A 26074-nucleotide genomic window follows, 5' to 3' on the forward strand; every position below is an offset into this window, starting at 1 on the left:
TACTGGATAAAGTCCAACCTTGCCGTTCTTCTTGCCAACCTTAATATTACGCGAATACCACGTTTCCCATTTTTGCTACGATCTAACCCGCTCCATTCTTGTTCTTCTATTTATTGTCCTTGTCAATCCCTGCTATTACTACAAGTGTACATAGTATTCCCCTTGGGATGGGTGGGCTGCTGTGATTACTGGTTTTCCCAAGACTTCGATACCAGGATACGAAACAGGACCTAATTAAGTTTTCTAAACTTACTAGAACCGGTACTGCAAGTCTTTAGAGGTAATTTGAAGTGTAGATAATTACAAGACTCAAATTGGTGAGATAATAGCCAATCAGATATAGTACAGAATCGCAACGAAATGATATGCTATGAGCCCCAATATTGCCCGTCTGTCGTCAAAGACGAGAAATGAATGATAAACACAAAGCATAGGAATCAATCGACTGCATGGTATCGGGTAGTTCTCAATAACACATGATAAGAATCGAATTGGATGCGAAGCAGTGATTCCGCAGCCAACGGCAGATGCAAGAGGATGGGGGAGGGGGGAGAGATGATGTGTAGTAGTAGTAGCAGATAATAAGCTAACAGATGAACACTTTTTTGTGCTTCGTCACTGCGTATCATACAATGCAATGCGGGCCTTGGAAACCACGGCCCCCTTGTTTGCTGGTCCAAGGAGCGGCCCCGAAGTGGAAGAGGCTTGGGTAGCACTCAGGTCTTGTTACAATTGTTGGGTTGAGTTCACGATAACGGAGATCGGATGTGACTTGAATGACTGGCTTATTTCTTTCCAGTCATCGTCTCCCTCATAGCCTCCATACGGTCCGCCAGGCTCATGCCGCGGGCGAAGAAGGGACTCTCCAGGTCCTCCACAGTCGTGGGGGTAGCGTGACCCCAGACGCGCCATTGGTCTTCCTCGCCGGCCCAGCGGAATTGCTGGATGACAAGGTATTCGGTGCAGTCCTGCTGCTTGGTATTGTTGGCCACGGCCGTGCTATCGGCCGGGGCACCGTTGGGAGACGCCTTCGTCGTGCCCTTCGACTGGCGGCTGGTGATGCGCAGGACGACCTGGCGAACTCCGGAGTTGGGGATTTCGGGAATCTGAGTCGCACGATCCGACATAACGCGAACACCGGTGAAGTAGGTGCCCGGAGAGCGAATGTAACTGTCCAGGTTCCAAGTGACACGCTCACCCTTGGGACGAGCAGCGATGCGGGTGCTCAGCTGGTTGGCAAGGCCGGTGCAACACACCTTGCGTAGGGTAGCAATATCGCCGCTGTCTCGCGAGAAGCGTTAACGACTTGTATGGGGAGGCAAAGGTAGTGGAACCAATGGACTGGACACTTACGCGGCAAATGCAGTGTACATCTTCTTGTGGTATTCGGAAGCAATCTGTCGGCGCTCTTTCAGCCTAAGTGCAAGTCCCTTGTTGAGCCATTTGCAGTAGGCGAGGACTCTGTCGTCTTGTTAGCAGCCCGAACGTCGGCAGCCATTGAACGGCGGTCCAAGAGAGATGGGAACCCACCCAATGAAGTTCTGAAAAGCCGACTTGATCCACAGCCATTCCATATGTAAACGCTCCGAGGGTTGCTGGAAGATGGAGGGCATATCTCTCCAAAGCGGCCGGATGAAGGTTCCCGGCAGAAGTCCGATGTCCTGGGGGAGATCCGTCCTAGGCATACCCCTACCCCGGGTCCGCATACTAGGTTGAGCGGGAGCTGGCATGGAGATGTTCTGAGGCATGCCGCGGAGGCCAGCACTGCGCTGAGAGGATTGAGAAAGGTATCGGCGTTGGCATGGTGTAGCAATGGCCGGTCCGGAGTAGAAGGCAGAGAAGGGAGCGTTGCTGGATCGAATGGCCGAGAAGGGGCCCTTGGACAGCGAGGACGCCATGACGAGAGTAGCGGCCAGAGGGAAAACCTCGACAGACGGAACAGAGCAAGACGCAGAGGCCGGGGAAGAGCTGGACGCAAGAGATGAAGCGCGTAAAACGAAGCCAAAGAAATTCCGCCGAGCGGCCCCGGGTCACGTGGCGGGTGGTTCTCCGCGAGACTCGCTTTTTGGCTGATTTGGCTTCCCTTTCTTTTGATGAAGTTTCCCTCCATGCACTTTCCCGCCTGTCGTGCGCCTCCCCAGCTTCATTCCTCGGCCTTCTCTCTCGAACGACAGGAAGAGCGTGTGCTCATTGATTCGGACTTGGCCTCCGTTGCGTTTCCATCATCACCGACCGCCGCGGACACAAGCACCGCCTACCTGATTGTTTCGTGGAGTTTCGCCGTACACCAACAGAGAGAATCTATACCGCTTAGGGGTCCGATCAGAGACAATTTAGCTCTGGACCTACCACCAACGACTCTCATTCTTCGGATCTGTCTGCCGCTTGTTCGGGTAATATCTGCGTGACGGCCGCATATGCCGGGATTTAAGGCTGGCTCCTCCTTATCGTGATGCTGCTTCTCCATCCTTCTCGTCTCATGCCCGGTCGTCTTCTCCTGAACCTGACTTGATTGCTTCGCTGTCGGATTCCATTCCCACGACCCCCAACTCACCATTTTATACTACTCTGGCTTCCATACTCTCAAAAGTGGATTCCAACGATAAAGCCGTGGCCCCCTCCTCCGCCCCTTCGACTGTCGTCCCGCCCTCCCCGGCCTCCTCCGCGTCCCCCACTCCTAGTATCAACGATGCTGGTCATTCGGCCCCTTCTGCCCTTCATCCCCGGGTGGCCGTCATTCTAGGAGTTGATCGGAAATGGTATTTGCCTTTACTGATCTGTCGCGCGCTGAGCACTGTGCCTGCCGCGTGGTGGGGGCTCCGATGTGCCTTCACCTTCCTGGCCGAACTGCTGCATATTCGACCAGGCGTGGGACATGAGGGGTGGGCGGCGGCGATTGTCGGGAGTGTTAGTCAAGACTGGGATGTTGAAAGACGATTCCGGGTAACAGAGGTGGCCTTGGCTATTATGTGGGTATGTGAATGCCCTATCTCCTTTTCTTTGCACATGCTCGTCAGCGAACAGGTCTAACTATGATTATAGTGCAGTGCATCCGCGTATCTTTCTTACTTTTTTGCTGATTGTATGATGTCTCGATGGTACGCTTTCCCTGATCCTCTAAATTGACGAGATTATCGCTAACATGCCCAGGCTTTTGAACTATACCCCACCAGCTGTTGTTATTCGTCTCCTTACTACAAACGGTTTGATTGCTTATATCACTTCTTGGGTCCTTTACCTCTCTGGAGCTTCGTCCGACCCCCGTCTTCTTTTACCAGCCTGGATATCCATTACCACTGTAAGCTTCCCGAATTCCCCTCAATGCATAATTACCCTCGATGATCGGAAAATCTGAAACTAACTTGCCCCCTTTCTTCCACATTAGACCCTTACCTTCCTTTACCATGCCACCCAGAACCATGCTACAATCAAGCGTGAAACTGCAGCTGCGCTTCTCGTTGTGGCCGTGGCCAGTTTCGTCAGCATGTCATCGCTTCTCCTCCAGTTGCATCTGACCCGTGAAAATGAGCCCGAAGTGCCCGTGTTTGTCATTACTCGCAAGCTTTGGGACTGGGCTGTGGCTATCTTCCTTCGTATGCGAGTGTCAGACGAGCGAGCTGCAGTCGGCGAATTGTAAGCTAGGACGGACTCGACTTGATGTTCACGGCTCTGTTTCCATAGACTAGCTAGTAGCTATCATTCCAACTGTGTAACCTTTTGCCCCAAAGAAGACACGCACTACGTAAATTATATCAGGTTTTCTTCGTAGAATGCTTAAAATCCACGATAACTACGGATATTAGAGTAAGAGGAAAGATTGAACCGAAAAGTATTTCACCATAACCATTCCGCCAGGAATGAAAGTTCATTCTTGAGCATGGACACGGTAATGACAGTGAAGGCGGTAATGCAACACACCAACGATTAGAACATTTAGATATAACGAGTGATCGAGACCAAGTCTCCCCATCCTTTATTCAACCCTTGCAATGAAGCAGGCCGAAACTGTCCTTTCACGTACTGGTGGCCACACGAAGCCAAGCAAAGACACGACACAGAAGAAGTAGAAAACAGAAGAAGTAAATCATCTATGAAGATATTGGGTATCTACCAACGCCTCGTTCCGTCATTATCCCATTCCAGATGTAGCAGTCGAGTCAGGGAAGCCAGACCCACTGGGCCTCTTTCCATCGCCTAGTCGCGAATGGAAAGATGACCAACTTGATAGTGCATCAATTCGACAAAAGGCCCAAGTCCAGTATTCCGGGTAAAAAGCGGTAATAGCAGCAGACAATATATCAGACCGAACAACCCTCGTGGCAGTGGCGGGAACCGCAATGCCACATCAGGAGGGCAGGTGGGCACATACTGTCCCCTACCGCACCGCTCTGAGGGGAACGTAGACTGGGAAGAAGGGACCGGAACGGGGGCGTGGCGTCTGGCTTAGAAACCGTGGACCTTGATGGTCTTGGCGTCCAGCTCGAGACCCTCCTTCTTGTCGGTCAAGAACTCCTGAACATCTTTACGCTGGTCTCCCTGCAGCTGAATCACCTCGCCCATCTCAGTGTCGTTGACAATGGTGCCATTGCAGGCTGACAAGGCAAGTTAGTGATATGGCGAGGCACGTAGGTAGTAGGCGACAACATACCGAACTTCTTCTTGATGACCTTCAAGATCTTCTTCTGATCGAACTTCTTAGGAAGACCCTGGACGGTGGTCAAGGTCTTACGACCATTGCGCTCTGTGGACAGATACATGTTAGTCATAGGTGCATGACAAGACAGCGTGGCGCCACCAGCGACGATGACAGGGGCCAAGGCACCACGTGGAGAAGACGACAATAGAACGTACGTTGAATCCGTATATGGATGTAATTTTGAGACTGTTTAGTCTCGCCGGTGTCTTCGTCAGCTTCGGCGAAGGGGTCTGTGGAAGAGCACGTGTCAGCCTCAGGCTCTCATGACCAAGTATTACCCCGCCAACTTGTGACGCAGTTGGATCAAAAGGGACAACCCTGGCTACACAGCCAAGCCTTAGCAAGAAGAGCCAACTTCGCAATGATCTTTTCAAAAACCATCGCTAGGGAGACCAACATCTGCTGCAGGCAGTACTGCGGGCCTGGTGACGATGTCCACAGAAGGGGGGGAGGGGAGGTGGCGAAGCGACTCACCGAAGGTCTTGAGGTTTTCGATGGACATAAACTCGGCCTTTCGTCGTAAACGGCCCTTAAAAGCGGTGTATAGGAAGTGAGCGAGGGGAGAGAATTAAATCTCTGTGGAAATCGGAGTGATCGTAGAGTCTTGGGAGACTTGGAGCTGGAGGTTCAAAAGTGGATGAGGTGGTGATCGGGAAGGAAGCAGGAAGAAGAACAGAAGAGCCTTTTGAGGGGCGCGGCGTTGCCTTAGCGCCCTTGTGGGGGAAGGCGGTGTATCTGTGACTAAGCCCTCTTTCCCCCCCTTCCAGCGCGCTGATCTGGTACGTTCCATCCATGACTGGACCGTCTTTTAGGCTCAAGGTTCGTTCTGATTGCTACCCTTTGCCTCTGGCGGGCTGAGGAGGCGCCGGGCTTCTAGACAAATGCTATAATTGGGTTTCCAAACCGGGGTGCTGATTGGATATCGGTGGCAAGCCAAGGGCTCTCCCCTCTCCGTTTTTCCCGGGCTCCTCTCATACATACGTCGTTTCTACGCATTTGGGTGCTGCACATCGCTTTTGACTGTATGATTTACATTAGAAAATCCGTCATGTCGAGTTCATCCTCACACATATTTCACATGGGAGTGTTGAACAGTGTTTTGGATGACATCCAAAGCTCGCCACAACAACCCGGGCAATCAAGCTAAATGATAGATAAAAATGATATTATGACAATTGAAGTATTATATTGTTCATACAGCATCACAGTCTCGCCCTGTACAAAAAAGTAGAAGACAGATGACCAAAGGGCTTTGAACTAACTGATCGTGTCTCTCCTCATTTGACCACCGTCAAACCCAACTTCCCAACCCTATTCTCTTTTTTATGCGAACTGAAAGACTTGGTGGTATTATATTGTATCGAAACTCGTCGGCAATGGTATCACAGAATCGGTTGTCGCTTAAGGGGAAGGAGTAGTGGATGCAGTAGCGCCCGGGGCAGCGCGCGCATTCTGGGGAGGCAGGAAGATGGGGAAGTAGGTCTATAGAATGCAAATTAGAGAGGATGGTATCGTTCGTCAGGATTGTCCGGGAACATACAACCACCAAAGCCATCACTATGAGCACAACCAGCAGTTAGTTCATGAATCCCTTGTAACAGGAGCAGAATGTATACACGTACAGGACATCAAGACGGACATGTAGGCCGGAGTCGAAGCTGTTCTCTTCTGGTCTGGAGTCTCACCAAGCCAGGACTGAAGCGAGAAAACGAAGGAGACCCTGGATTGACCAACATTAGCCAGCTGCTCGAACGTTGAGACATTGGCGACTTACCATCCGATCATTCTGCGCGCGCGAGCTTGGTTAAAATATATCCACACAGCCGATTGAAGTGTTAGATCTTGCGCTCACCTATTCCTGGTGAACATCTGCCGCAAGTGTTAGCGCGTCTGAAGCATGAATAGGCACAAGATCTTCAGATTGGGGCTCGCGACTTACCGCAGCCATAGGCATGGTGCTGGACATGGCGCCTGAACCGGGCAATCAGCAGATTATCCTTGCTATCCCATCCACAATGAGATTGTATCATCCAATCATCACATACTAGACATGTCGGGCTCATCTTTGTTCTTGGGAGGGTCGATGTAGGGGATGGCTAGTTATCGGCGGCGACGTCAGTAATGATACGCTCAAATTCCAGAACAAGATATTTCCGACAGTAGAAGCAGAAAACTTACCGAGGTCCAACCTCCGCATGTCCTTCTTGGATGCCATCTTGTCGCTTGATACTCCGAGGCTACTGCACAGGCCGTGAAAGAGGTACCTTCGTTCAGGTTGAGAGGCAGGCGAACAGGCCAACCAGGCGATGCGTGACGCCAAGACCAAAGCGGAAAGGCTGCCCGGATCCGAGGTTTATCTCCCCCGGATGATAAGTTGTCCATTATATTATCCCATTATGAGTGCACAAAGGCATTGGCGAACGAAAGACGATCGCAATCATAGCTAGCTTCTAGCTATCTATGAACCGATGCTACGTATTATGTTGACTACTGGACTAGCGGATGATTGTCGAGTAAACCACACTCAAAAAGCGTGACTGTTTAGCTCCGACGCCGGGCACCTTAGATTAGCGTAGTTAGTCCCTTCGGAGGACAGGCTGTGTGTGTCAACAAGAGATGAGGGACCAGACAGAGATCCCTTCGGAGATCACCCATCTTCGGGTTGAGCCGTATCAGACACTCAGGTCAGCCTGCTCTGTACTTCTGATCAACTAAGTTTAAGCGATAGGGGCGATCAGCAGTGATACGGTCGGCGATTGGAATCAAGATCAGCTCAGGTGTCGCAAACACCACCGGGCGGGCGACGCAAGATACACACGCATGCACTGTGCTTTCTGGAAAATACACCAATTGATAAGGAGGGACGGACTCCCGACCTCTCTATCCCAAGAACAAGGCGTATAATTGATTATCTCCATTTGATTGTTCCATTTGCATAAGGGGCGTTGGGCTGGGCTTCCGACGGAGGACCCATTCCGTGGCTTTTCAGAACCGAGCAGCCCCTTTCGCAAACCCCGATTTTGATCCGGACCATGCTTGTGTACCTATCCGCTCCATCTCACCGTGGCCATTTGCGAGCTGGAACAGCCAGGGTTGCACTGCATCCTGCGGCTAGAATGGTGTTACTGAAAGGCTGCTCCGTGGCCAGTATCTGGTACCAGCCGTAGTGCGCCAGTCTGTGCGCTCGGAGTTTCCGGGATGATCCAGTGCGTTCAGCACATGGATCCTTGTTCCCCGTATTTAAAACAGGAGATCTTTGCTGAGTAGATGCCCAGCAGCACAGGGCAGACGGAGGTGCTCTAGCGCGTAAAAGGGCTGGGGGAAATGTGGCGACCTGAAAGCAATCAAAACACCATATTTATCTATCTACAGGCTGATAGGTCATCGAAGATCTACAGCGATGTGCCATTTAAGATGCGGAGAAGCGTGAAATCAGACGGCATAGTCATACGGTACTCACAGTCTCCCACGCAGTGTCATGCCACTGTGGAGAGGGTGCATCCCGCAGCCGGACGTTTGAGGATGGCAGATGGCAGATGGCAGCGATGGGGATGATGAAGAAGAATAATATCATGACACATGTCTAACATCCTTCGGCAATGGATCTTCCCGACGGGGCTTGGGGCGCTTAGGCAGGAGAAGACTGGAGGAATCCGAGAGAATGGGATCCCCTTGATCCAACGGCCCACAGGGTGATGGAGAGTGGGTTCAAGGCGAAAAAAGAGAAAAATGTCTTGGAGAAGGAAGACGCGGAAAGTGTGCTTTAGGCAAAGTTCTAATAGTCTCCATCTAGGATCGGTTTCAGTCGGGATACTGAATCGGATAGTCGAAAAGTGTTCACCGTATGTTTGAATGTGACAGCCAGGGAAAATTCATATCCCTCCCCCTCCTTCTCCAAGGAGATCGCACACGTATCACCTTGTGTGTGCTACAGGTAAAGTCAATGGAACATGACAAGATTCTATTACCCTTGCAAACGTCGTACAGATTGCGCATCGTAGATTAATCCCCGGGAGGGTCACTACTGTAAGGCGACGCAAACAAGTTGGGATTCAATCCCAAAGTACTGTCTGTCAAGCAGGGATCGCCCTTAAAACGGGCCGATCTGCGGAGTTTAAGATGGCTGTGGTTGGGTTAGGCACGGAGAGTCGCCTCGCCATGGTCCCTATCTCTTGATCCAAGTGGCTCTTGGGAATTTTCCATTTTTCATCCGATCCTAGCCTGCTAGCCACTGGCGGAAGAATGGGGCGATATGCCGCGATATCATCAGGTAATCGCGTCGAGTTGCAGGTGTAGAATCGTCCGAATGAAGGGAACCCCATCATCTGATGCCAAGATGATCGATTCAGGATTGGTTGATAGATTTACCGAATAGCGTGATCACTTGTGGTGGACTAGGCCATCCAACAGACCAAACAAAGTTCTGGTTACTTAGTCAGTTCTTCATGGATTGAGTCAGTCGGGGTCAGTTGCTGAATGCGGAGAGGGAAGCCTTGGGGCAAGAGTAGATCAGGCAAGATTGCACAGAGAAGAAGAAAAGAAACATGTACAGTAAGTCAGTAAATCAGTAAGTAATTAGTTAGTTTGGTTTCAGTCTAGATATTCAGCAGCAGGAACACCGTGGATTCTCCGGGCCTTTTTCTTATTTTTTTTTACTAGAAGTGCTCCATAGTCTAGCAGATTATGTACAATGTAGGTACTCCGTGGGTATTATTAGCCCCAACCATCAGGGATACTACTATCAGCCCTCGGATTAGCCTATGGATAAGCTGGCTCCGATCATCCACCAGAGGATCCATCAAATGCAAATACGGATCCCCTCCCCCCCCCCCCCCCCAAAGCCGGTAATACGGCGGTATTGCACCACGCGGATTGGCAGCCGTCAGCCGGATAATTTACCGTCTCAACCCGGTAATCCCTGCCCCCTCTCGGGCTACTGCGACTTCCTTCTTGGGTAGGTCGGTCATACAGGTGCCAGTTGGTCCTCCTTACGTTATCTCCAGATTCGCTTTCTTCGGCCACCGTCTTCGGCTTTTTCCTGGTCTCTATCTCCTTCTCTTCTACTTTTATTTCTTCTTTCTTCCTTCTCGGTCTTCTATCTGCATTCCTTCCTGTACTATCTCCCTTCCGCCGGGTTTCTTCGCTTCCCATCTCTTCCGCCATCGGATCCATTGACCTTTCCCGCCTTGCCCCCCCGAAACTCACTTCCGCGACGGTTACCGGGGTTTAACCTCCGTCTCCTCCACCCCCCATAGCCGCTCCACCCTGCTCGTCGATTCGTTTAACCCGCACCAGATTCAATTTGAAAGGATCGAATGTGCAGCATACCGGTCCTGGTCCTATCAGGCATATCACCAGTCCATTCCACAAGCGTCCGGTGACCATCCCTGAGAGTTGTATAGCCGTCGTGACGGCGCGGTGTCAATGATTAGATCCCGACGCTTGGATACACCATGAAGCTGACATGATACCTCATTCTTCCGCCGGCGTCCAGCCATGGGGCCGTTCCCTGCGCGCCCTCAATAACGGCTCAGGACGCGTTGATGCTTCCCAAGCTCTGGTTCAGTCCGACCCGCAGCTGGAGAAGCTGTCAATGTCCATGCCGCAACCGCTACCCCGACAGCCGGCAGTGATCGACCTTACCGCGAATGCCAGCGACTCTCAGGACCGGGAGCCCCCTGCGAAAAGACTCAAGTTGGATGCGCCTCCGGGATCATGCCCACCTGAGGGAAGTCCAGCTCCGGGAAGTGGAGGAGAAGCGAGAAGCACCCCAGGGACCGCAAGCTCGAAACCAAATCCGCTTGCCTGGCGCGGTCGACCAGTGTGGTCGTTCCAGGCCCTGATCTCGGAGACGACTGGAGCTGTGGAAGCGAAGGAAGATGATACCACTTCTCAAGGGAAGAACCCTGCATCGCCGCCACCTTTACCTCTCGTCCCTTGGAAGCACACTCCGCAGGAAGCCTCCGGAAGCAACAGCGCGAAAGCAAATGTCGCATCTACAAAGGAAGTGCAAACAACTCCCTATCGTATTGTCGTACCCCCTGTTGCGCCAAAGCTGAAAGGGGAGAGTAAGTCGACCCGCACGATAACTCGTATGGAAGAATTCGGCTAATTGCATAATCGCGGTTTAGGAGTCGCGGACTTTTCCCCTTGGACGGGCAACCACCCGGAAGATACACTTAATGACCATACTGCCAAACAAGGCCATTACGACCGTACGCAGGTCTCGCAGAACGAGTCTAATACAGCCCGCCCATCTCTGTACGCGCAGCTGAAGCATCGATCCGGCCTTCAGATGCTCTCCTCTGTTTTCGCCGCTGCTCTTGAGAAACGTCAATCCCATAGTACGATCGCCACTCCGTCGAGCTTCAAACCTCCCCCGCGCGTCACTTTGACAGATAACAAACGCGAGGCTTGGCTTCGGGATCTCGCCAATCCATCCGTCCCGTTGCGCAGACTAAGTCGGACAATACCCCATGGTATTCGAGGCAAGGTGCTGCTCGATCAATGTCTGGGCAAAGGCATCCCGGTTCCGCGAGCTATATGGTTGGCCCGATGTGTCGGGGCCAACGAAATTCGTGCCTTTAAGCGAAAAGGCACGAGCGGGACCCTCGCTCTGGGCCTCGAGACCAAATGGGTCCGCGATTGGACATCAACTGTCCAGCAGTTCCTTGAAAGTGTAATAGGTACTTGCGGATCTTCAGACTGGAAGACGAAGATGACATATGCGTAAGCCATCCCTTTCCCTTCCCGGTGCAGGAATACTTATTCTTCATAGTGTCAGCTTAACCTCGCGTTTATTCTTCGAGCGATTGCTGGACCACGACCAGTATCTCAGTTGGTTTTTGGCATCTTTAGAGGCTGCGCCACTAAACACCGTGCCTGTGTGGCTCTTAATGCTCGGTATATACTGGAATAATATTATGCGCTATCGAAAGCGTGGTCGACGATTGGCTGAGGTTTTACTGGAGAAGCTGCGCTTGGTACGCTTCCTCAAGTTTGTGTTATCTTTCATAGCTAATTGGCATGACAGATCAAGCAGCCCGGACAATCTACAGCCTTGGAACCGTTAGTTGAACGTTTATCTCGATGGATCAGGAGATTAGTACTCGAGCATACGTCCTCTGTTATACTCCCGAAATCTTGGGATAAATACAAGGACTTGATTGCTTCATGCCTGAACCTGAAGGAATCGCCTGACAAGACAACACTGCAGAACCTTGCGGAGCGTAACGTACGAGTCCAGCTGCCTACTAACCACCAAGTGACGACTCAGCAATTGCCTCAGCAACATGTCATCCACTTGTTCGAATCCATACAATCTGCACATGATGTCTTGTCCACGTCCTCGGCCTGCTTGGCTGCCGTGGAAGACAAGGCTACTCTGGTCGCCAAGCTACTTGAGTGGGCAGCGACTCCGTTTCGCCATGGGTCCCGCCGCGTGTATACCAGTGTTCGTCTGCTTCGGAAATGGAAGATGTCGGGAATGGATGTTGAGTCCCATATTCTCGCTTTCCTTGCGAACATACAGATAACCAGTCGCGTCAATATGGACAATGTCTATCATATAATTGCGGAACTTGTCCGGTCTCAGACATTCTCTGTGGGCAGGTACCTACAGTGGCTGATGGCAAAAGGGGTAGCAAATGATCCTTTGCCCGATCAACATAAGGTCAGATGCCTCTCCCTAGGATCAGTAGGCGATAATATTGACTAAGCTAACAGGCTATTTCGGACGACCTACGCCTTCTTATACAACTTCCATTGGCCCGTTTGCCAGAATATGTCCGTAACCTCCGCAACACGCTGTTGAGTCGTGCCGGAATTACTGCTTCAGACGAGGAATCAACCATTGCAACCGTTAAAGCGTCTATCGCTCAACGTCTTCCGAAAATCTTTGGGCCACAGGCAAGTGATGCAATGTTGACCGACCAGCCATTGTCGAGTTTGACATGGGCAGTCAAATCCGAGATTGGCCTGTGGATCCGTCGTGGAGTATCTGGACACTGTCGTGAGCCAGTCAGGTACGCAGTCTTCAGTCCCTTCAAGTATGTCCTAGTCTAACAGCTGCTAGGAAATATGCACATATACCCATGCTTGCTGATTCCGGTGTTTCTGCACTCACACCTGTCGAGTTTTACAACATCCGCGACGTACTGGAAAGCTTTGGAGATATCTCGATGCTGGCCGACGTGCTCAAGCAGGCGACAAACTGCGATGACAGTGTCGTTCTGGCCTCCGTTGCTGATACCATCAATCTTCATTTCGATTCTTTGAGTATTATTGGTGCTGCGACGGATCTCTTCAAAGGGCTTGTTGAATCCTATGCTCGCCTCAAGAGACTTGGAGCGCCCAGTTTAGACCTCATCTTCTCACTGATCGAATTGGGGCTACGGATGCCCAGCGAGTTTAATACTGTTGCTCTTCTGCGTCAAGACCTGTCGCGTATTGAGAACAAGTCCGCCCTAGCTGCGCCATCTCCGCTGTCGGACAATCTCTCCACGGCCTTCAACGACGCCGACTCTTCGTTCCAGGAGAAGTTAGATCAGATCTTGTTCTCTGGTGGAGGGATGGATGAGTCCAGTATGGACTCTATATTCAATTCATTGACTGCGGCGTTGGCAAACGAGAATGGTCACCTCAAATTGTCGGCGAATGACATATGCAGGTACCTGGCTTACCTGAGGTCTTTCCATCCAAAACGATTCGATGCAAGGCTGGTTCGCTGGGTATGTGGGGTTCTGAAGTCACCATCTCGGATTGCAATGGTCCGTATCCTACCTCCTCTTATTGGAGTCGGTTGCGTCACCATACACGCTTTTGTGATGCTTGTGAAGAAGCTTTTACAATCGGAAAGGGTAGCCTCGGTAGTCCCTAAAGTCACGGATCTGCAGCTGGATCTTCTTGAACTCCTAGTCTCACAGGAGTCGAGCGGGAGCCGTTACACAGATATGGTATGCTTTATCGCTTTGCTTCGAGCTATGCACCCTCATTCCCTTTCCGCTAGTCCTGAAGCTTGCGCTTGAGTTACATTGTCTAATCCTGCTGTCTAGGTCACGTATCGCTACTATTTAGCACAACAAGAGTTCATTGACAAGCATCCCGAGGAGTGCCTCAATATCATTCGTGCTGCTGTGCCACTGATCAACATGAGGCAGACAGAAAGTGCGAGTGAATCGAACCCGGCAGACCTTACAAAGTGCGCCATGGTCTTGCTCCAAACCTTACTCACGCAGAAACCAGAACGCATGGTACAATGTTGTACGCAAAAGTTAGTTGGCCAAGACCCGGCGTCCACAATGATCCTACAAGAGGCTCTTGATGCTCTACTCGGCTTCAATTCACAAGGTTTGTTTGCAGTTTCCTGACTGTTGGGGTCTAGGTTAACACGATTCCAGATCCCCAGACTATGTCTGAGGCTGAGAGAGTCATTGGCATGAACAATGACTTCTCGCTCCCTATCTGTCAGTTGAAGCTCCAGCTCTTATTTAATGCAGAGGCTGGGAATGGAGTCGACAATGGTATCGTGGATGTGATGTTCAAGGCAGCGATGGCTGATGCTCGCTCAAAGCGTTCCCACTGGTACGGTTTGGTGAGTCTGATGAACCAGGATGCGGTACGACAGGTATGAGGATAGCTAAAACCCTTCCCTATTGTTTCACCTTCGCTGACTGTTGCAGATCCGCGAGCGAGCTGAAAAGGGTTTCTTTTCTATTCCTATTTTGGAAGAGCCTATTGGCGATCCCACCGTGGCAGACAAGTCAAACTCCATTGAAACCGCTCGGCTTTATCTGGCAATTATTGAAAAGCTAGCATATAGCATTCCTGAAACGGGCGTGCCATCAGTTGCGCCTATGTTGGTGGAGAAAATGGAGTTGCTTCTCCAGAAATTCATCACCATGCAGCCAAATCCGTCTGCTCCCGCAGAGTCGTGTCAGATAGCTCAGGCGCGCTCGAATTTCGAAAGAAGCCTTGCATTTTGGTTCTCGGCCCTGCTCAGACTTGTTGTCCTCCATCGGTCAGCATTTAACACGTCGGCACTAACACCTAAGCCGATCGGTCTCCAAGAACAAGCTCGCATGCTGATCTCCATTTTCTGCATCACTCTCGCACGTCTCCCGGACCGGGTCATTCGTCTCTATCCGTCAGCGAATTATTTCCCTCATCCTGTGCAGTCGGAAGGCTACCGCCCATGTCCCGGAATCCTGCTACAGACCCACGCTTTGGATGTTGCAGCAGCACTGATTGATACGTTCCCGGATGAAGCACGACAACAATGTGCCAGTTTCCTCAAGGAGAAATGCCCTCCTTTTCTTCAGTTCCAAAACGATTCCCGGTTCCTCTATCTTCTCGGGCCCGTGATGGACACATCAACGCTCAACTCGTCTCAACCCGCATCTCTACCATCTCCTGCGGCCGGTGGCTCAACCCCAACACCGACTGGTAATCTCGCTGGCGGGCCACCCAATTCACAACAAAACCTCTCTTCAGCGTCGGGCCTACCGGCTGGGCTTTCTGAAGGTGTCAATTGCATTGCAAGCCACCTTCGTTTGCAGTACCGTGGCCGGGTTCTTGGCGCCTATCCGGTTCGCCCCTGGGAACTTCTCGAAGACGCTGCTCCAATTGTCGGAATGAACGACACCGCTGTGAGTCTGAAGTACTTTGATGCCCGACGCGTCAGAGCCTAGGCAATCAGCAGCTCACCCCCGTATATAATGTCTGCTGCTTTCTTTTCTGATTTGAGCCTTATATGTGCTTGTGCTTGCCTTTTTGCTCGATACCATACCTATATTTTTGCATATATTGTCCACCTCATGTTGCTATACCTATAGGATCTCTTACATCCTTCTCCCATTCACTCATTTGGTTGTTTTTCTTTCGTTCATTTGTCATCATTCTGACCGCGGGTATCATGTCGGCGAGCAAGGGTGCACTGGTTATTGCCGTTTCTGGGGGTGTGTGCTTTTGGTTACTTTCTTTGAGGGCATTTGGGGGTTGTATATAATATAGAGACGGGCGTTTGGATGGGTCGGATGGCTCATATTGATATAGCATTTACGATTGGCATAGTATTTGAAACTGGCACTTGAATATTTCGATTAGGGCATGATTTTGTGCATAAGCGGATGGTAATATACTATCTATCTCTTCAGTGACGTTGGAGAACACTTGGGCATGATGCATGCATACATAGTATTAACTCGAGAATAGCAGACGTCTTTCTGGTAAAGGCTGGTTGTAGTAACGCTTGACAGTAGGACGCTTTTCAAATGATATCAATTTCCCTAAATAGACAACTGTGCACCCATCACAGTTCGTGATATTGGGGTCTTCATGCAGGCTAGTTTTCAATATGATGATATTGAAACTAGTGGGAACTAACTTTGTAAATCTCGAAATTGATTACTTTGTATTCCGTCGACCGCACTTTAGGACAGGCTACTAGGAGATGAGTTCGGAAGTATTTCCCTGAAGACATTGAACACGACGGCCTACTTCGTTACCACATTAGTACTGTGTCTGATAGAGAATGTGTACAGTAGCCAGTAAATGCACAAAATCTTACATGATGAGCAAATCAGTCTACTATCAACTAACTAGTACCACATAAGTAGAATAACTATGTAGTAGTATGTATGCCTGAGCTAGTTAGTAGTCAAGATTATCACCAGCATATACTAATATGGACACACTACTAAAGTAAGTTTAGATTTCACCAAGAAAAGCCCATTGATTCAGTCAAAGACTCCTTCAGCTTTAAAGACTAGTATATGCCCCATGTGTCCAAAAATACTACTAACGAAAAGGAGGTTATTTGAATCCCAACATAATTCCCCCGTTTGTTCTTGCAACTCATCAATTTATTCATCCGTCGAGTTGATCTAGTAGTATCTTAACTACTACTACCACCACCTCCTCCTCTTTCTTCAATTCTTTCTCTTCTCTTGTACTCAGTCCTTCAACTCCGACTCAGTATGACGACCTTCGCCATCCCCCTTCCTAATCGTCACAACCTCCAGCCTCGCTGTCTCTTCATCCGTCTGTCCCAATAATACCACCCCTCAGTGCTGCAGTCTCAGTTGCCCAAGGGATATTTCTTTCGGACTGTGGAGATCATAAGTGGCTGCTTGTTGTATTAGTATCATATATATTTGACTAACAAGGTATCACCTTTATAGCTAGGTCAACATTACTACCAGCACTGCTGAGTTTCAGTCCATAGTATGTAGAGAGCTGGATTACGAGGCTCGGTGCTGTGCCGAGACTAAGACATTTATGCAGACCCGCTGTTATGATGGGATTGATAATTAATTGGTATCGAGGTGGAAATGGGATGGGCGTGTATTACATTGCGTTGTTGGGGAGGGAAGGTTAGGTTGGGTTTGTGTAGGTAGAGTGTCTACTTACTTATATATGAAAATGGGTGATCTATTGACTCCTTGTCATGTTAGATCATTTACTTGGATGTTATTCTCGAAATATTTGTCGAATACTGATTTAATCGATTTGAAGTAGTACGGAGATGTATATACTAGTATTCAGTAGATTAAGGCATCTCATAGGGTATGGTATATTTGTTTGATGGCTTTTTCTTCGTTCTTTTTTTTGCCCCTACGATTAGATAGAATATAAATCAATTAACATTTAGTAGTGATAGTTAGACTCTTACGCAGTTTTTCTTAGAAACAGAATGGATGAAAGCCGTATATAAGTCTACTAACATCTTCATTATTCTCATTGTTCATTTCCACAACTTATAAAGGAATATCTTATGCCAATAACTCTTTGGCATGTCTTGCCTTGCCCTCTTGGTGGTAGTAGCTGGAGATTCTGGTCTCAGGATGAATAGATCAGCTGCAGACTTGATATCCAGAACAGCAATCAAGAGTATAAAAATATCTCGAGTAGATTAAAAAAAAAAAATCATCATCATATAGTATCTCACTAAATTTTTTCTGATGAGGTACCAGATGCAACGACGCAATCCTAATCTATCCCAAGAAATAACTGGCTCCTCCCAACAAGCAAATAGTATTATAAGATATTTAATGTTTTTTGTTTTCTTAGTTCGATAAGATATATTAGATAAGCTGCTATTTTCTTTTCTCTTCTTTTAGTAATAATGAAACCCACTCTAAATATTTAGCCTCCTTATGGAAGACCATAAATAGTTACTCCGTCTTCCGTCAATAGTACGCCAACATGTAGCATTTCAGCAAAAGAAAAATGCTCACCCAGCAGCCAAAAAAGGCCTTAGTGACAGAATAGTGAAATAGAGGGGGTAGGGAGGTATTTAGGTCTCCAACATCTCCTCTACTATCCAGTATCCATACTAGTATCCACAACGTCTGTAAGACGACGCTAAAATTATATACAGTATCTGCTGTTTCTTCCAGCTTCAATCTTTCGTCGACTCCTCTCACCCTAGCATTACTACTCCCCACAGCCTACAACAGAATTAAAATTAAAATGAAGACCTTCATCTCAACAGATCTCCTCTTCCTCATAGCCTCCAGCAGCAGTTTCGCTGTCGCTCAATCCTCCATCTGCCCTAAGGGCACTTCCCCCAAGTNNTGCGCTGACGATGTCCTGGGCAGCGCAGCTGATTCAATCTGCAACGATCGTAAGTGCTTTCTTAGTCTTAATAATGAAAACATCGCTTTTTCTTTGCTTTCCAAATTTTCTTTTTTCCGCGTTTTAACTTCTTCACTTAATAGCTCCCCGACAGCCAACTGATGGTGCTGATTTGAGTACTATTTGCGGAGACATAGGGCAGGAGGCTAGTTGCTGTTATCCTCCTGCATATGGCCAGCAGGGTATCTGTAGCCTAGTGGCTGACGCTTAGCGGGTTTGGGAGGGGAGTGTGAGTGCATTTGTGTTGTATTGCGCTGGTCGGGCTTAGGACTGGGGTGGGTCGGGTTCAGACGTGAAGGTAGGCTGTTTATACTATAGGCTATTGGGATATTTACTACTTACTGTCCATTGTTATGCTTGTCTGCAGGCATTTATGAATACAGAATATCATATCAGTCAGATGAAGAACAACGTGTGATATCTATCTCAAGAATAGACAATAATTGTAGATATGAGTAACTTATTATAGTACTTTACTGGTGCGACTGACCGTAACCCAACATATGCAGGACGCCAATAGTATACTATATAACAAAATAAAGGAAGTAGGGAAAACCAAATAAGGAAAAAGAAGAGAGGACCACTAATATATATACACAATACCTTGTGTTTTTATCCAACCGTTAGCACTCAGTCTGGCTTGGACGTCAGCACAGGCAACAAGCCTGCATCCCGGGCCTCTTCCTCCAACTCCAAGATGAGTTCACGGGTGGTCTCATCGCTGAGGTCAATCCCCCGCAACCTCTTCATTTCGTTAACGTAGTCCCTGACTGTGCGGCCGGTAGATAGTAGCATGTCGCAGGGAAGGTTGGACCGGTTGTCCTTGATATACTCCTCCTCCCTCCCTTGATCGGCCTCGCATGCTACTACTCCATCGCAGCCGGGTGTCGTAGGCTGTGTGTCAAGGGTGTTGCTCGATGGGGAAGAAGTGTAGGAAGAGGATTGTGGTGTATATGTGTTGGGGGCTTGTGATAATAATGTGTGATGAGTAGGGCATGAGGATAGGGGAGGTAAAGTACCAGAGGCAGGAGGGGGAGGGGGAGGAGGGGGTATGTAAAGGCTACCATATCCTGGTAGAGCCGGTGGCCAGTTAGACATCATAGCAGGCCCATACGCGATGGGCTGGCAGGATGGTATAGCCATAGAGGGCATATATAGTGGCGAGGTGGTTAGCCCCGCCCTTTCTTCGCGATGCACCACCGGCTCTACACGGTTTCCTGTGATACTGTCAGACAGGGGACTACTTGTAGAGTTAATAAGGAAGCCATACTGAGGCCATTTGCGGCCTGTACTCTCAGAGGACGACCTCTGAGAAAAATATTCTGGTGCTGCCTGATAGCTGCTTGAGCATGGGACCTTTCCTGTAAGCGAAGTGGGTTAACTCTGCTCATACTATAGAGTGTACAAGACGGTCGCTAGCGCAAAGGATAGATTACTGTGAACTGCACCCAACCGCTAAAAAGGCCAGTCTTTCCTTCGCGAACCTGCGCCCAGCACGTACCGAACTGGAAGAAGAGCTGCTCCAGTTCGTGCCGGAGGATTTCCGGACAGACACCGCTGGAGAGACTAGACAGCGTTAGGATTCTAGAAGTGGTGGGAGATATGCGTCATGAAGAGTCGCTCTTACTTTCCCACATGTACGCAGGCATCTGTGGGAAGGATGAACTGGGCGTTTTCCCTGGTAATTTGAATTGATTGTGGCTGATGCCCAGGAGAAGAGAAAGATGGATTCCACAGCTGAGGCTGGGGAGTTGACTGGTGGGTGGCGAAGAACAAGGCAGCCATGACGACTGTTGTACCACCTTTTTACAATAATTAAGGTAGTATATGGGTTAAGGATGAATAAAGAGGCGAGTATATCCGGCTTATTGCAGAACCAGCAGAGAATAGATTGTTGGACAACAGCCAGGGCGATAGAAAGTATTCTGATGAGAGTAGGATGGAGAGAGTGGTGAGGGAGAGAAGAGAACAGGGAAGGTCAAGGGAAGTGCCGGTTTTTTGCAGCGGTATGGAAAAGGCAGCTTCCTGCCTGTGACGTGAGGACGAGGTTATGGACCCTCGCAGACACGGGAGCTACTGATTCAAACTTGTCAAATGCTTTGGACACATCAACTGTGCGGTCAAACGACGTAAGTCACTGTATATGCTTCAAGCAATGATATGAATACTTGATATGAAGCACCCTGGCGATTTACTCGCTGTTTTGGCATGTTTGTTGCTCGCCAAATAGAGCAGAATGAAATCATTGGTGATATTTGAATCACTCCCAGAAGATGCCAGTATATCAAGAGAGCAACGGGCTGCTGTACTTGAGGGTGATCCTCCTTGATAATAGCCCCGTCGAATACCGAAACCACACGACCATCAAGTTATTCATTGAAGGCTTTCTCGCTGTTCCGACCAAGACCAGCGAAATCCATTGCATCCAGCCCGTCGTTTGACTTGGTACCAAGTTCACTCTTTCTTATTGGCCAACAACCGATGTATGCGCTCGCCAGATGATTGGAGGGATACCCGCATATCGTGACAGTTGATCCTCTCACCGCTTCAGATTCTGCTGGCAGAACGAGAATGGCGACTCGACGCCTGTTATGAGGCGTTGCTATGTGCCTACACAGGATTTATGTGTAGCCCAAGTCTTACTATATAGCTCAAAGATATTGCGGCCAATTTTCTCGCTATATGCAGTGGGCTATATTGTAGACTAGAGCCCATCCCAGGTAGATTTACCGGTCGATCAATACCACGCCCCGGGACATTTGCTGCTCTCAAAGTAGTCCCTAAATAACCAGTCAGTATTGTATGACAAAATGATAGAACACCGCAGATACAACTATTATACTCACCTTCTTGTTTGCATCGTTAGGGTCAGTCTATTGCCTGCCATCTTAAAAGCAAAGCCACCGAAGACAGCTAGCTTGTCCATTCCCCTAAGCGGTGAGACCCTCCAATCACCGAGACCGGATACCCTCTGCCTCAGGCATGCACGGCCAGCGAAATTCCGACGTCATGCGCAGGTCCGAGAATCTCCTCGACGCATCGCCGCGGCATTTCATTCCAGCACCAACAACCCCCCCAATCGGCTTGAATTCTATCCAACCAAGCCAACATGTTTCCCACGGCCCGATGCCTAGCTGCAAAGCCATCCGGCTTCCTCAAACGCAGCGTCGAGGAATTCGGTCGTCTGTCCCGAATCGGTGCGCTCCTCTCCACATACACTAACCAAACTATCGATAAACTGATTGATAAATATTTCCAATGACCAGCTTGGAACAGCGAAGCCCTCCACACCCCAACCAAGCCCTACGTCCTCCTCGACTTCGAAGATGAGTCGTCCGTCGCCAGCTGCAAGACCATGGCCGACCGCGTCGTCGGAGGTTACAGCACCGCCAGTCTCGACTACGTCCCGGCCGACGCGGCCACGAACAGTCCGGCACATGCTCGATTCCATGGAAGTATCTCGACTAAGCTTCCTAAGAACTGGCGCGTTGAGCGGACAGGTACATACCTCCCCATCCCTCCCCCTTAATCCATACTAAGAATAATCCGTACTGATGGCATTCTTGATAATAGGCTACGCCGCCTTCCGCAACCACGACCGCGGCCTCTGGCTCTTCGGTCGCCTCTACTGGGACGTCGACCCGTACACGTACCTCGCACTACGAGTGAAGTCCGACGGCCGTCGATACACCGTCAACATCCAGACGGATTCCATCGTCGACACCGATATCCACCAACACCGTCTATACACGCGGCATCATCGCGTGCAGCCCTCCTTCTCTACCTCGCACGCCGACTCCTCCGATCTAGCGGACCAGCTGTACCCCAATGGCAGCATCCCCGCCGCCTTGTCTGATATCCCGCCCGAGAGCATTGTCATGGGTAGTGGTAGTTCGAGTGCCACGACCTCTGGAGGCACGGGATGGGAGACGATCCTGTTGCCGTTCAACTCGTTTGTGCGCACAAATCACGGTATGGTGGTTGAGCCGCAGACGTCGATCATTCGGCAGAGGATCAAGAGTGTAGGCATTGGGTTGACGGACCGTGTGGAGGGGCCGTATGATTTGAGGATTCAGAAGATTTGGGCAACGAATGGTATGAGTGAGGCGGAGATTGAGGAGGAGAGGAGGATTTGTGGGGCGGATGCGTTGCCTGTTGATGAGGGGGTGAAGACGGGGTGGACCGGTGAGGTGGCTGGTAAGGGACAGAGTCAGAGGGAGAGTGTGAAGGAGACGGCGCAGGGAGAGCCCAAGGCGAAGGGGTTGAAGGGGTTGAAGGATGAGTGGGAGGCGTAGGGATGCAGGAAAGTAACTAACTTGATACCATATCTAGATTGTACAAAACAGTAATATACCTTTCTAGTGCCTAACTAGTATGCCATTTCCCATTTTCTATCCTCATTTTTGAAAGAAATCATACAATTGCAGTCCACCAGGACCTGATAATTAGTTACCCCCGGTGATCTTCTCCCACGCCTCCTTATACTTCTCACTAGTCTTCTCCGCAATCTCGTCAGTCATCCTCACGCCCTCCTTGCCCTTCAATCCCTCCTTCACCAACCAATCGCGGAGGAACTGCTTGTCAAAACTGGCCTGACCACGTCCAATCTCATAGGTATCCTTGGGCCAGAACCGCGACGAATCCGGCGTCAGCACCTCATCAGCAAGCACCACCTCGCCCGTCTCCTCATCAACACCGAACTCGAACTTGGTATCGGCGATGATGACACCGCGGGAGAGCGCATACTCGTGGGCGATCTTGTACAGCTGAACGGACAGAGAGGCGACAGTAGCGGCGTATTTCTCTCCGATGATTTCAACGGCTACACCAACAATTAGCTTTTCTTCTTCTCTTCCCAACATAATAAAAGAAGAAAGGAGTAATACCCTTATCCGGATGAATGTTCTCATCATGCTCGCCCAACTCCGCCTTGGTACTAGGGGTGTAAATCGGTCCATCGGGGAACGCCTCACTCTCCCTCAACCCCGCCTTGACAGGGAGACCATGCACCGTGCCGTGAGTCTGGTACTCCTTCCACGCGGAGCCGGTGATGTAACCGCGCACGATCGCCTCAATGGGCAGGATGCGGAGCTTGCGGACCTGCATGCTGCGGTTCTGGAGGATCGGTCGCAGAGACTCGGGGATTTGCGGGGGCAGGTCGAGGGTCAGGAAGTGCGTGCGGAGGGTGGGGAGAGCGGTGGTGAGCACTTCGAACCATTTGCGGGTGCAGAGGGTGAGGAGGATGCCTTTGTTGGGGATGCCCTGGTCATTATTTCGTTAGTATTTGATTGGTATGTGTAGAGGAATAGAGAATTGGGGTATAGGGATGGGGCATACATTTTCCATAATCACATCGTAGGCGGAGATGCGGTCGGTCGCGATGAAGAGGAGGGTTTTGTCGTCGATCTCGTACAGGTCGCGCACTTTGCCGCGCGCAATGAGGGGCAGGGCGCCCTGGAGGTCGGTTTGAGTGTATGCGGTGGCCATTGTTTGGGGTGGAATGGAGACAATGGATGGATGAGAGGGGCGTGGATAAAGAAGAAGTTTGAAAGAAATGAAGGCTAGAGAAAGTTAGTAGTTTAGAGGTTAGTTTGGGGACGCAATGGAGGGGTTCGTGGGGGAGTCATACTTTGGACGCCCGCAATTGGTTGATTGATAAGAGCCAGCGGGGTTGGCTGCCTGAGGCAGATATATCTACTATATAGTGGAGGTAAACAGCATGATAGTCAAGCAAGTAGTAAGTAGAAAATGGCTATGTTACTCATTATTCCATTAATCTACCCACCTCATAAATCCCGTTGTGATGTTACAATTACACCTCTCGCGTAGCCTCTCTTTTCCGGATATAATCCTCCCGCTCAGCAGCCCAGTCCGGATTCACCACCGACAGCGCAACTGCTTCTGTGCCAGACACACACACATCAGGATCAATGGTACGAACCTTGGCATTTTTATGTAGGCGCAAGCCATCCTCCTCCACCAGTCCTTTAGTCTCAAACCTCTCCAGCATCTCCGACCCCTCCGGGTCCGCAATATCCTTCAACAACTGCCAGAACTGATCATCCGACGTGTTCCACAACACCTTCTCGTGGATCCGTTCTTCGTGAACAAGATTCCCTATCAACTGCCCAGTCCCTCTGTACATCTCAACATGTGTCGGGTTAGACCACACCTCCCGATCCGCAACCAGATACGCCCGGGCAAGGTCTAGTGCCGCCTGCGGATCCCCGAGCACAAGCATTCGATTCGGGGACAATGCATCAGGGAATGCTTTCAGACTTGCGACGACCCTGTGCGCATCACTCAGCTGGAGTATCCCAAACGCAACTATATCCCGCAGGGCGTAATCGAGTCTGTCTGCGCAGAGATGGGGTGCCGCCATCTCAACAAGCGGGTACTGCTCTTCATCCAAGACAGTCTGCGGAACGCCATGTTTGGTTAGGATCTTGGGAATCTGCGTCGTACGAATATACCGTGCTTTATGGACTTCATGGTAACTCTCCTCGCCTGGTTTTGAAAGCGCCCAGTCAACCACATGGCTGAGTACGGTGTGGCTAATGTCGTGCAGAAGAGCGGTTACCTGTTCTTCGACGCTTCCCCCGGCGATGCGGACGAGCAGGAATGCCCCGACGGAATGCTCGAAGCGCGTGATCTTAACTTGCCGGGGTAGGAGCCCGAGGTGTCCGGTTACACCATGCTGGCAGATCCCAATCAGTCGACGAAGATCGGGCGACTGGAGCAGGTCGACCAGGATGGGCTCGGTGATGGAGTGGTCGCCATAGAGGGAGTCGCGGATGATGATGGTGCCGGATGCGGGGGACTCGTGAGTCTGGAAGTGCCCCGCCTTTAGTGCGGGGGCCATTTGTTGTCAGTGCTTCCGCCGATAGTCAAGGGGTTCGATCCAAGTAATGATGTTTCGATGAAGCTATGTATATGTTGAGCTTGATCTTGTGCTCGTATCGCTGCCGAAGTCTTTCAGGAAAAAGTGTTGCAGCGCGTTTGTTTACGGGAAGCTGAGGGGGAAAACAATGACCGGGAAACTCCCAGTTAATGTCATCTCCCCCGGTCACATGGCCGGCTGCTGATGATCCCGACTGACTTGCCTTTTTGTTTATTTCGGCGATGGAAAGTTCTGTCGTTTCTATATCAATCGCTCACAAGGAGCTTCTCCCTGCATCATAACTATGGGGCCTAGGGTCTCGACGCAAGGGAGAGCAATATCAGCTTTGCAATGGTTGAGATCATGGCAGAAGGCAGCTAGTTAGCTTCGTTGATCTCTAGTCGCTTACTATGATTGATTCTCAGAATCATATATTTTTAATACTATAACTCAAATACTAACGTACTGGTCTGAGACTAATCACTGTGAGGAAAGTAGATCATTGTTGATTGATATCACACCTCCTTTGCAGCCTGATGAGCACGCATAGGCTATCGGAAACATCTCGAACACTTGTGGGGTTGTGGATCTATTCTATCCCATGATCCTCTGCTTCTTCTAATTCTTCGAGTTATGACACGCGCAGAAGAATGGGGAATTTTCGACCACATAGCAAAAACCGCCATTATCCACTGTAAAATCGATGTGTACAAGGACAGAGGCGCAAAAGCTTACACTGTCTGTACCACTCTAGCGTCGCCTACATCTGTGCTTACGTGAATTTCTGATTGTACTCACAATGTAAGCGCCATATTTATGTTTTCTACATTGACTACTAATCAGTAGATGTTGGCACGGAGTGC

General features: G+C 50.0%; 10 protein-coding genes across 10 annotated transcripts; 4 read left to right on the top strand and 6 right to left on the bottom strand.

The window, feature by feature from the left end:
• Positions 1–785: 785 nt before the first annotated feature.
• Positions 786–1898, bottom strand: An11g10070 (uncharacterized protein; the record flags this gene model as incomplete). Its single annotated transcript, XM_001394928.3, has 3 exons — positions 786–1281; positions 1354–1461; positions 1531–1898. The coding sequence occupies 3 exons, from the start codon at positions 1896–1898 to the stop codon at positions 786–788; spliced, it is 972 nt and encodes a 323-aa protein (XP_001394965.1).
• A 1069-nt stretch (positions 1899–2967) lies between these two features.
• An11g10080 (uncharacterized protein) lies at positions 2968–3843 on the top strand (the record flags this gene model as incomplete). The annotated part of the gene is made up of 5 exons (XM_059750536.1): positions 2968–2973; positions 3043–3098; positions 3151–3298; positions 3416–3633; positions 3804–3843. 5 exons carry the CDS (start codon positions 2968–2970, stop codon positions 3841–3843), a joined length of 468 nt encoding a protein of 155 aa, XP_059606400.1.
• Positions 3844–4443: 600 nt separating this feature from the next.
• Positions 4444–5198, bottom strand: An11g10090 (uncharacterized protein; the record flags this gene model as incomplete). Its single annotated transcript, XM_001394930.3, has 4 exons — positions 4444–4592; positions 4649–4741; positions 4852–4926; positions 5171–5198. The coding sequence occupies 4 exons, from the start codon at positions 5196–5198 to the stop codon at positions 4444–4446; spliced, it is 345 nt and encodes a 114-aa protein (XP_001394967.1).
• Positions 5199–6097: 899 nt separating this feature from the next.
• On the bottom strand, positions 6098–6911 carry An11g10100 (uncharacterized protein; the record flags this gene model as incomplete). The annotated part of the gene is made up of 8 exons (XM_001394931.3): positions 6098–6178; positions 6237–6253; positions 6319–6416; positions 6471–6482; positions 6549–6565; positions 6636–6667; positions 6742–6792; positions 6875–6911. 8 exons carry the CDS (start codon positions 6909–6911, stop codon positions 6098–6100), a joined length of 345 nt encoding a protein of 114 aa, XP_001394968.1.
• Positions 6912–10160: 3249 nt separating this feature from the next.
• An11g10110 (uncharacterized protein) lies at positions 10161–15384 on the top strand (the record flags this gene model as incomplete). The annotated part of the gene is made up of 9 exons (XM_059750537.1): positions 10161–10764; positions 10828–11425; positions 11475–11679; positions 11730–12368; positions 12422–12720; positions 12771–13650; positions 13750–14044; positions 14095–14321; positions 14377–15384. The coding sequence occupies 9 exons, from the start codon at positions 10161–10163 to the stop codon at positions 15382–15384; spliced, it is 4755 nt and encodes a 1584-aa protein (XP_059606401.1).
• A 2782-nt stretch (positions 15385–18166) lies between these two features.
• Positions 18167–18542, top strand: An11g10120 (uncharacterized protein; the record flags this gene model as incomplete). The annotated part of the gene is made up of 2 exons (XM_059750538.1): positions 18167–18320; positions 18415–18542. The coding sequence occupies 2 exons, from the start codon at positions 18167–18169 to the stop codon at positions 18540–18542; spliced, it is 282 nt and encodes a 93-aa protein (XP_059606402.1).
• Positions 18543–18961: 419 nt separating this feature from the next.
• Positions 18962–20116, bottom strand: An11g10130 (uncharacterized protein; the record flags this gene model as incomplete). The annotated part of the gene is made up of 3 exons (XM_059750539.1): positions 18962–19692; positions 19833–19897; positions 19959–20116. 3 exons carry the CDS (start codon positions 20114–20116, stop codon positions 18962–18964), a joined length of 954 nt encoding a protein of 317 aa, XP_059606403.1.
• Positions 20117–21440: 1324 nt separating this feature from the next.
• Positions 21441–22626, top strand: An11g10140 (uncharacterized protein; the record flags this gene model as incomplete). Its single annotated transcript, XM_059750540.1, has 4 exons — positions 21441–21528; positions 21598–21831; positions 21905–22072; positions 22247–22626. The coding sequence occupies 4 exons, from the start codon at positions 21441–21443 to the stop codon at positions 22624–22626; spliced, it is 870 nt and encodes a 289-aa protein (XP_059606404.1).
• A 150-nt stretch (positions 22627–22776) lies between these two features.
• Positions 22777–23818, bottom strand: An11g10150 (uncharacterized protein; the record flags this gene model as incomplete). Its single annotated transcript, XM_001394936.1, has 3 exons — positions 22777–23153; positions 23218–23593; positions 23669–23818. 3 exons carry the CDS (start codon positions 23816–23818, stop codon positions 22777–22779), a joined length of 903 nt encoding a protein of 300 aa, XP_001394973.1.
• Positions 23819–24143: 325 nt separating this feature from the next.
• On the bottom strand, positions 24144–25193 carry An11g10160 (uncharacterized protein; the record flags this gene model as incomplete). The annotated part of the gene is made up of 1 exon (XM_001394937.1): positions 24144–25193. The coding sequence occupies one exon, from the start codon at positions 25191–25193 to the stop codon at positions 24144–24146; it is 1050 nt and encodes a 349-aa protein (XP_001394974.1).
• Positions 25194–26074: the final 881 nt, after the last annotated feature.

This window comes from Aspergillus niger, assembly GCF_000002855.4.
Source record: "Aspergillus niger supercontig An11".
Classification (NCBI taxonomy): Eukaryota; Fungi; Ascomycota; class Eurotiomycetes; order Eurotiales; family Aspergillaceae; genus Aspergillus; species Aspergillus niger.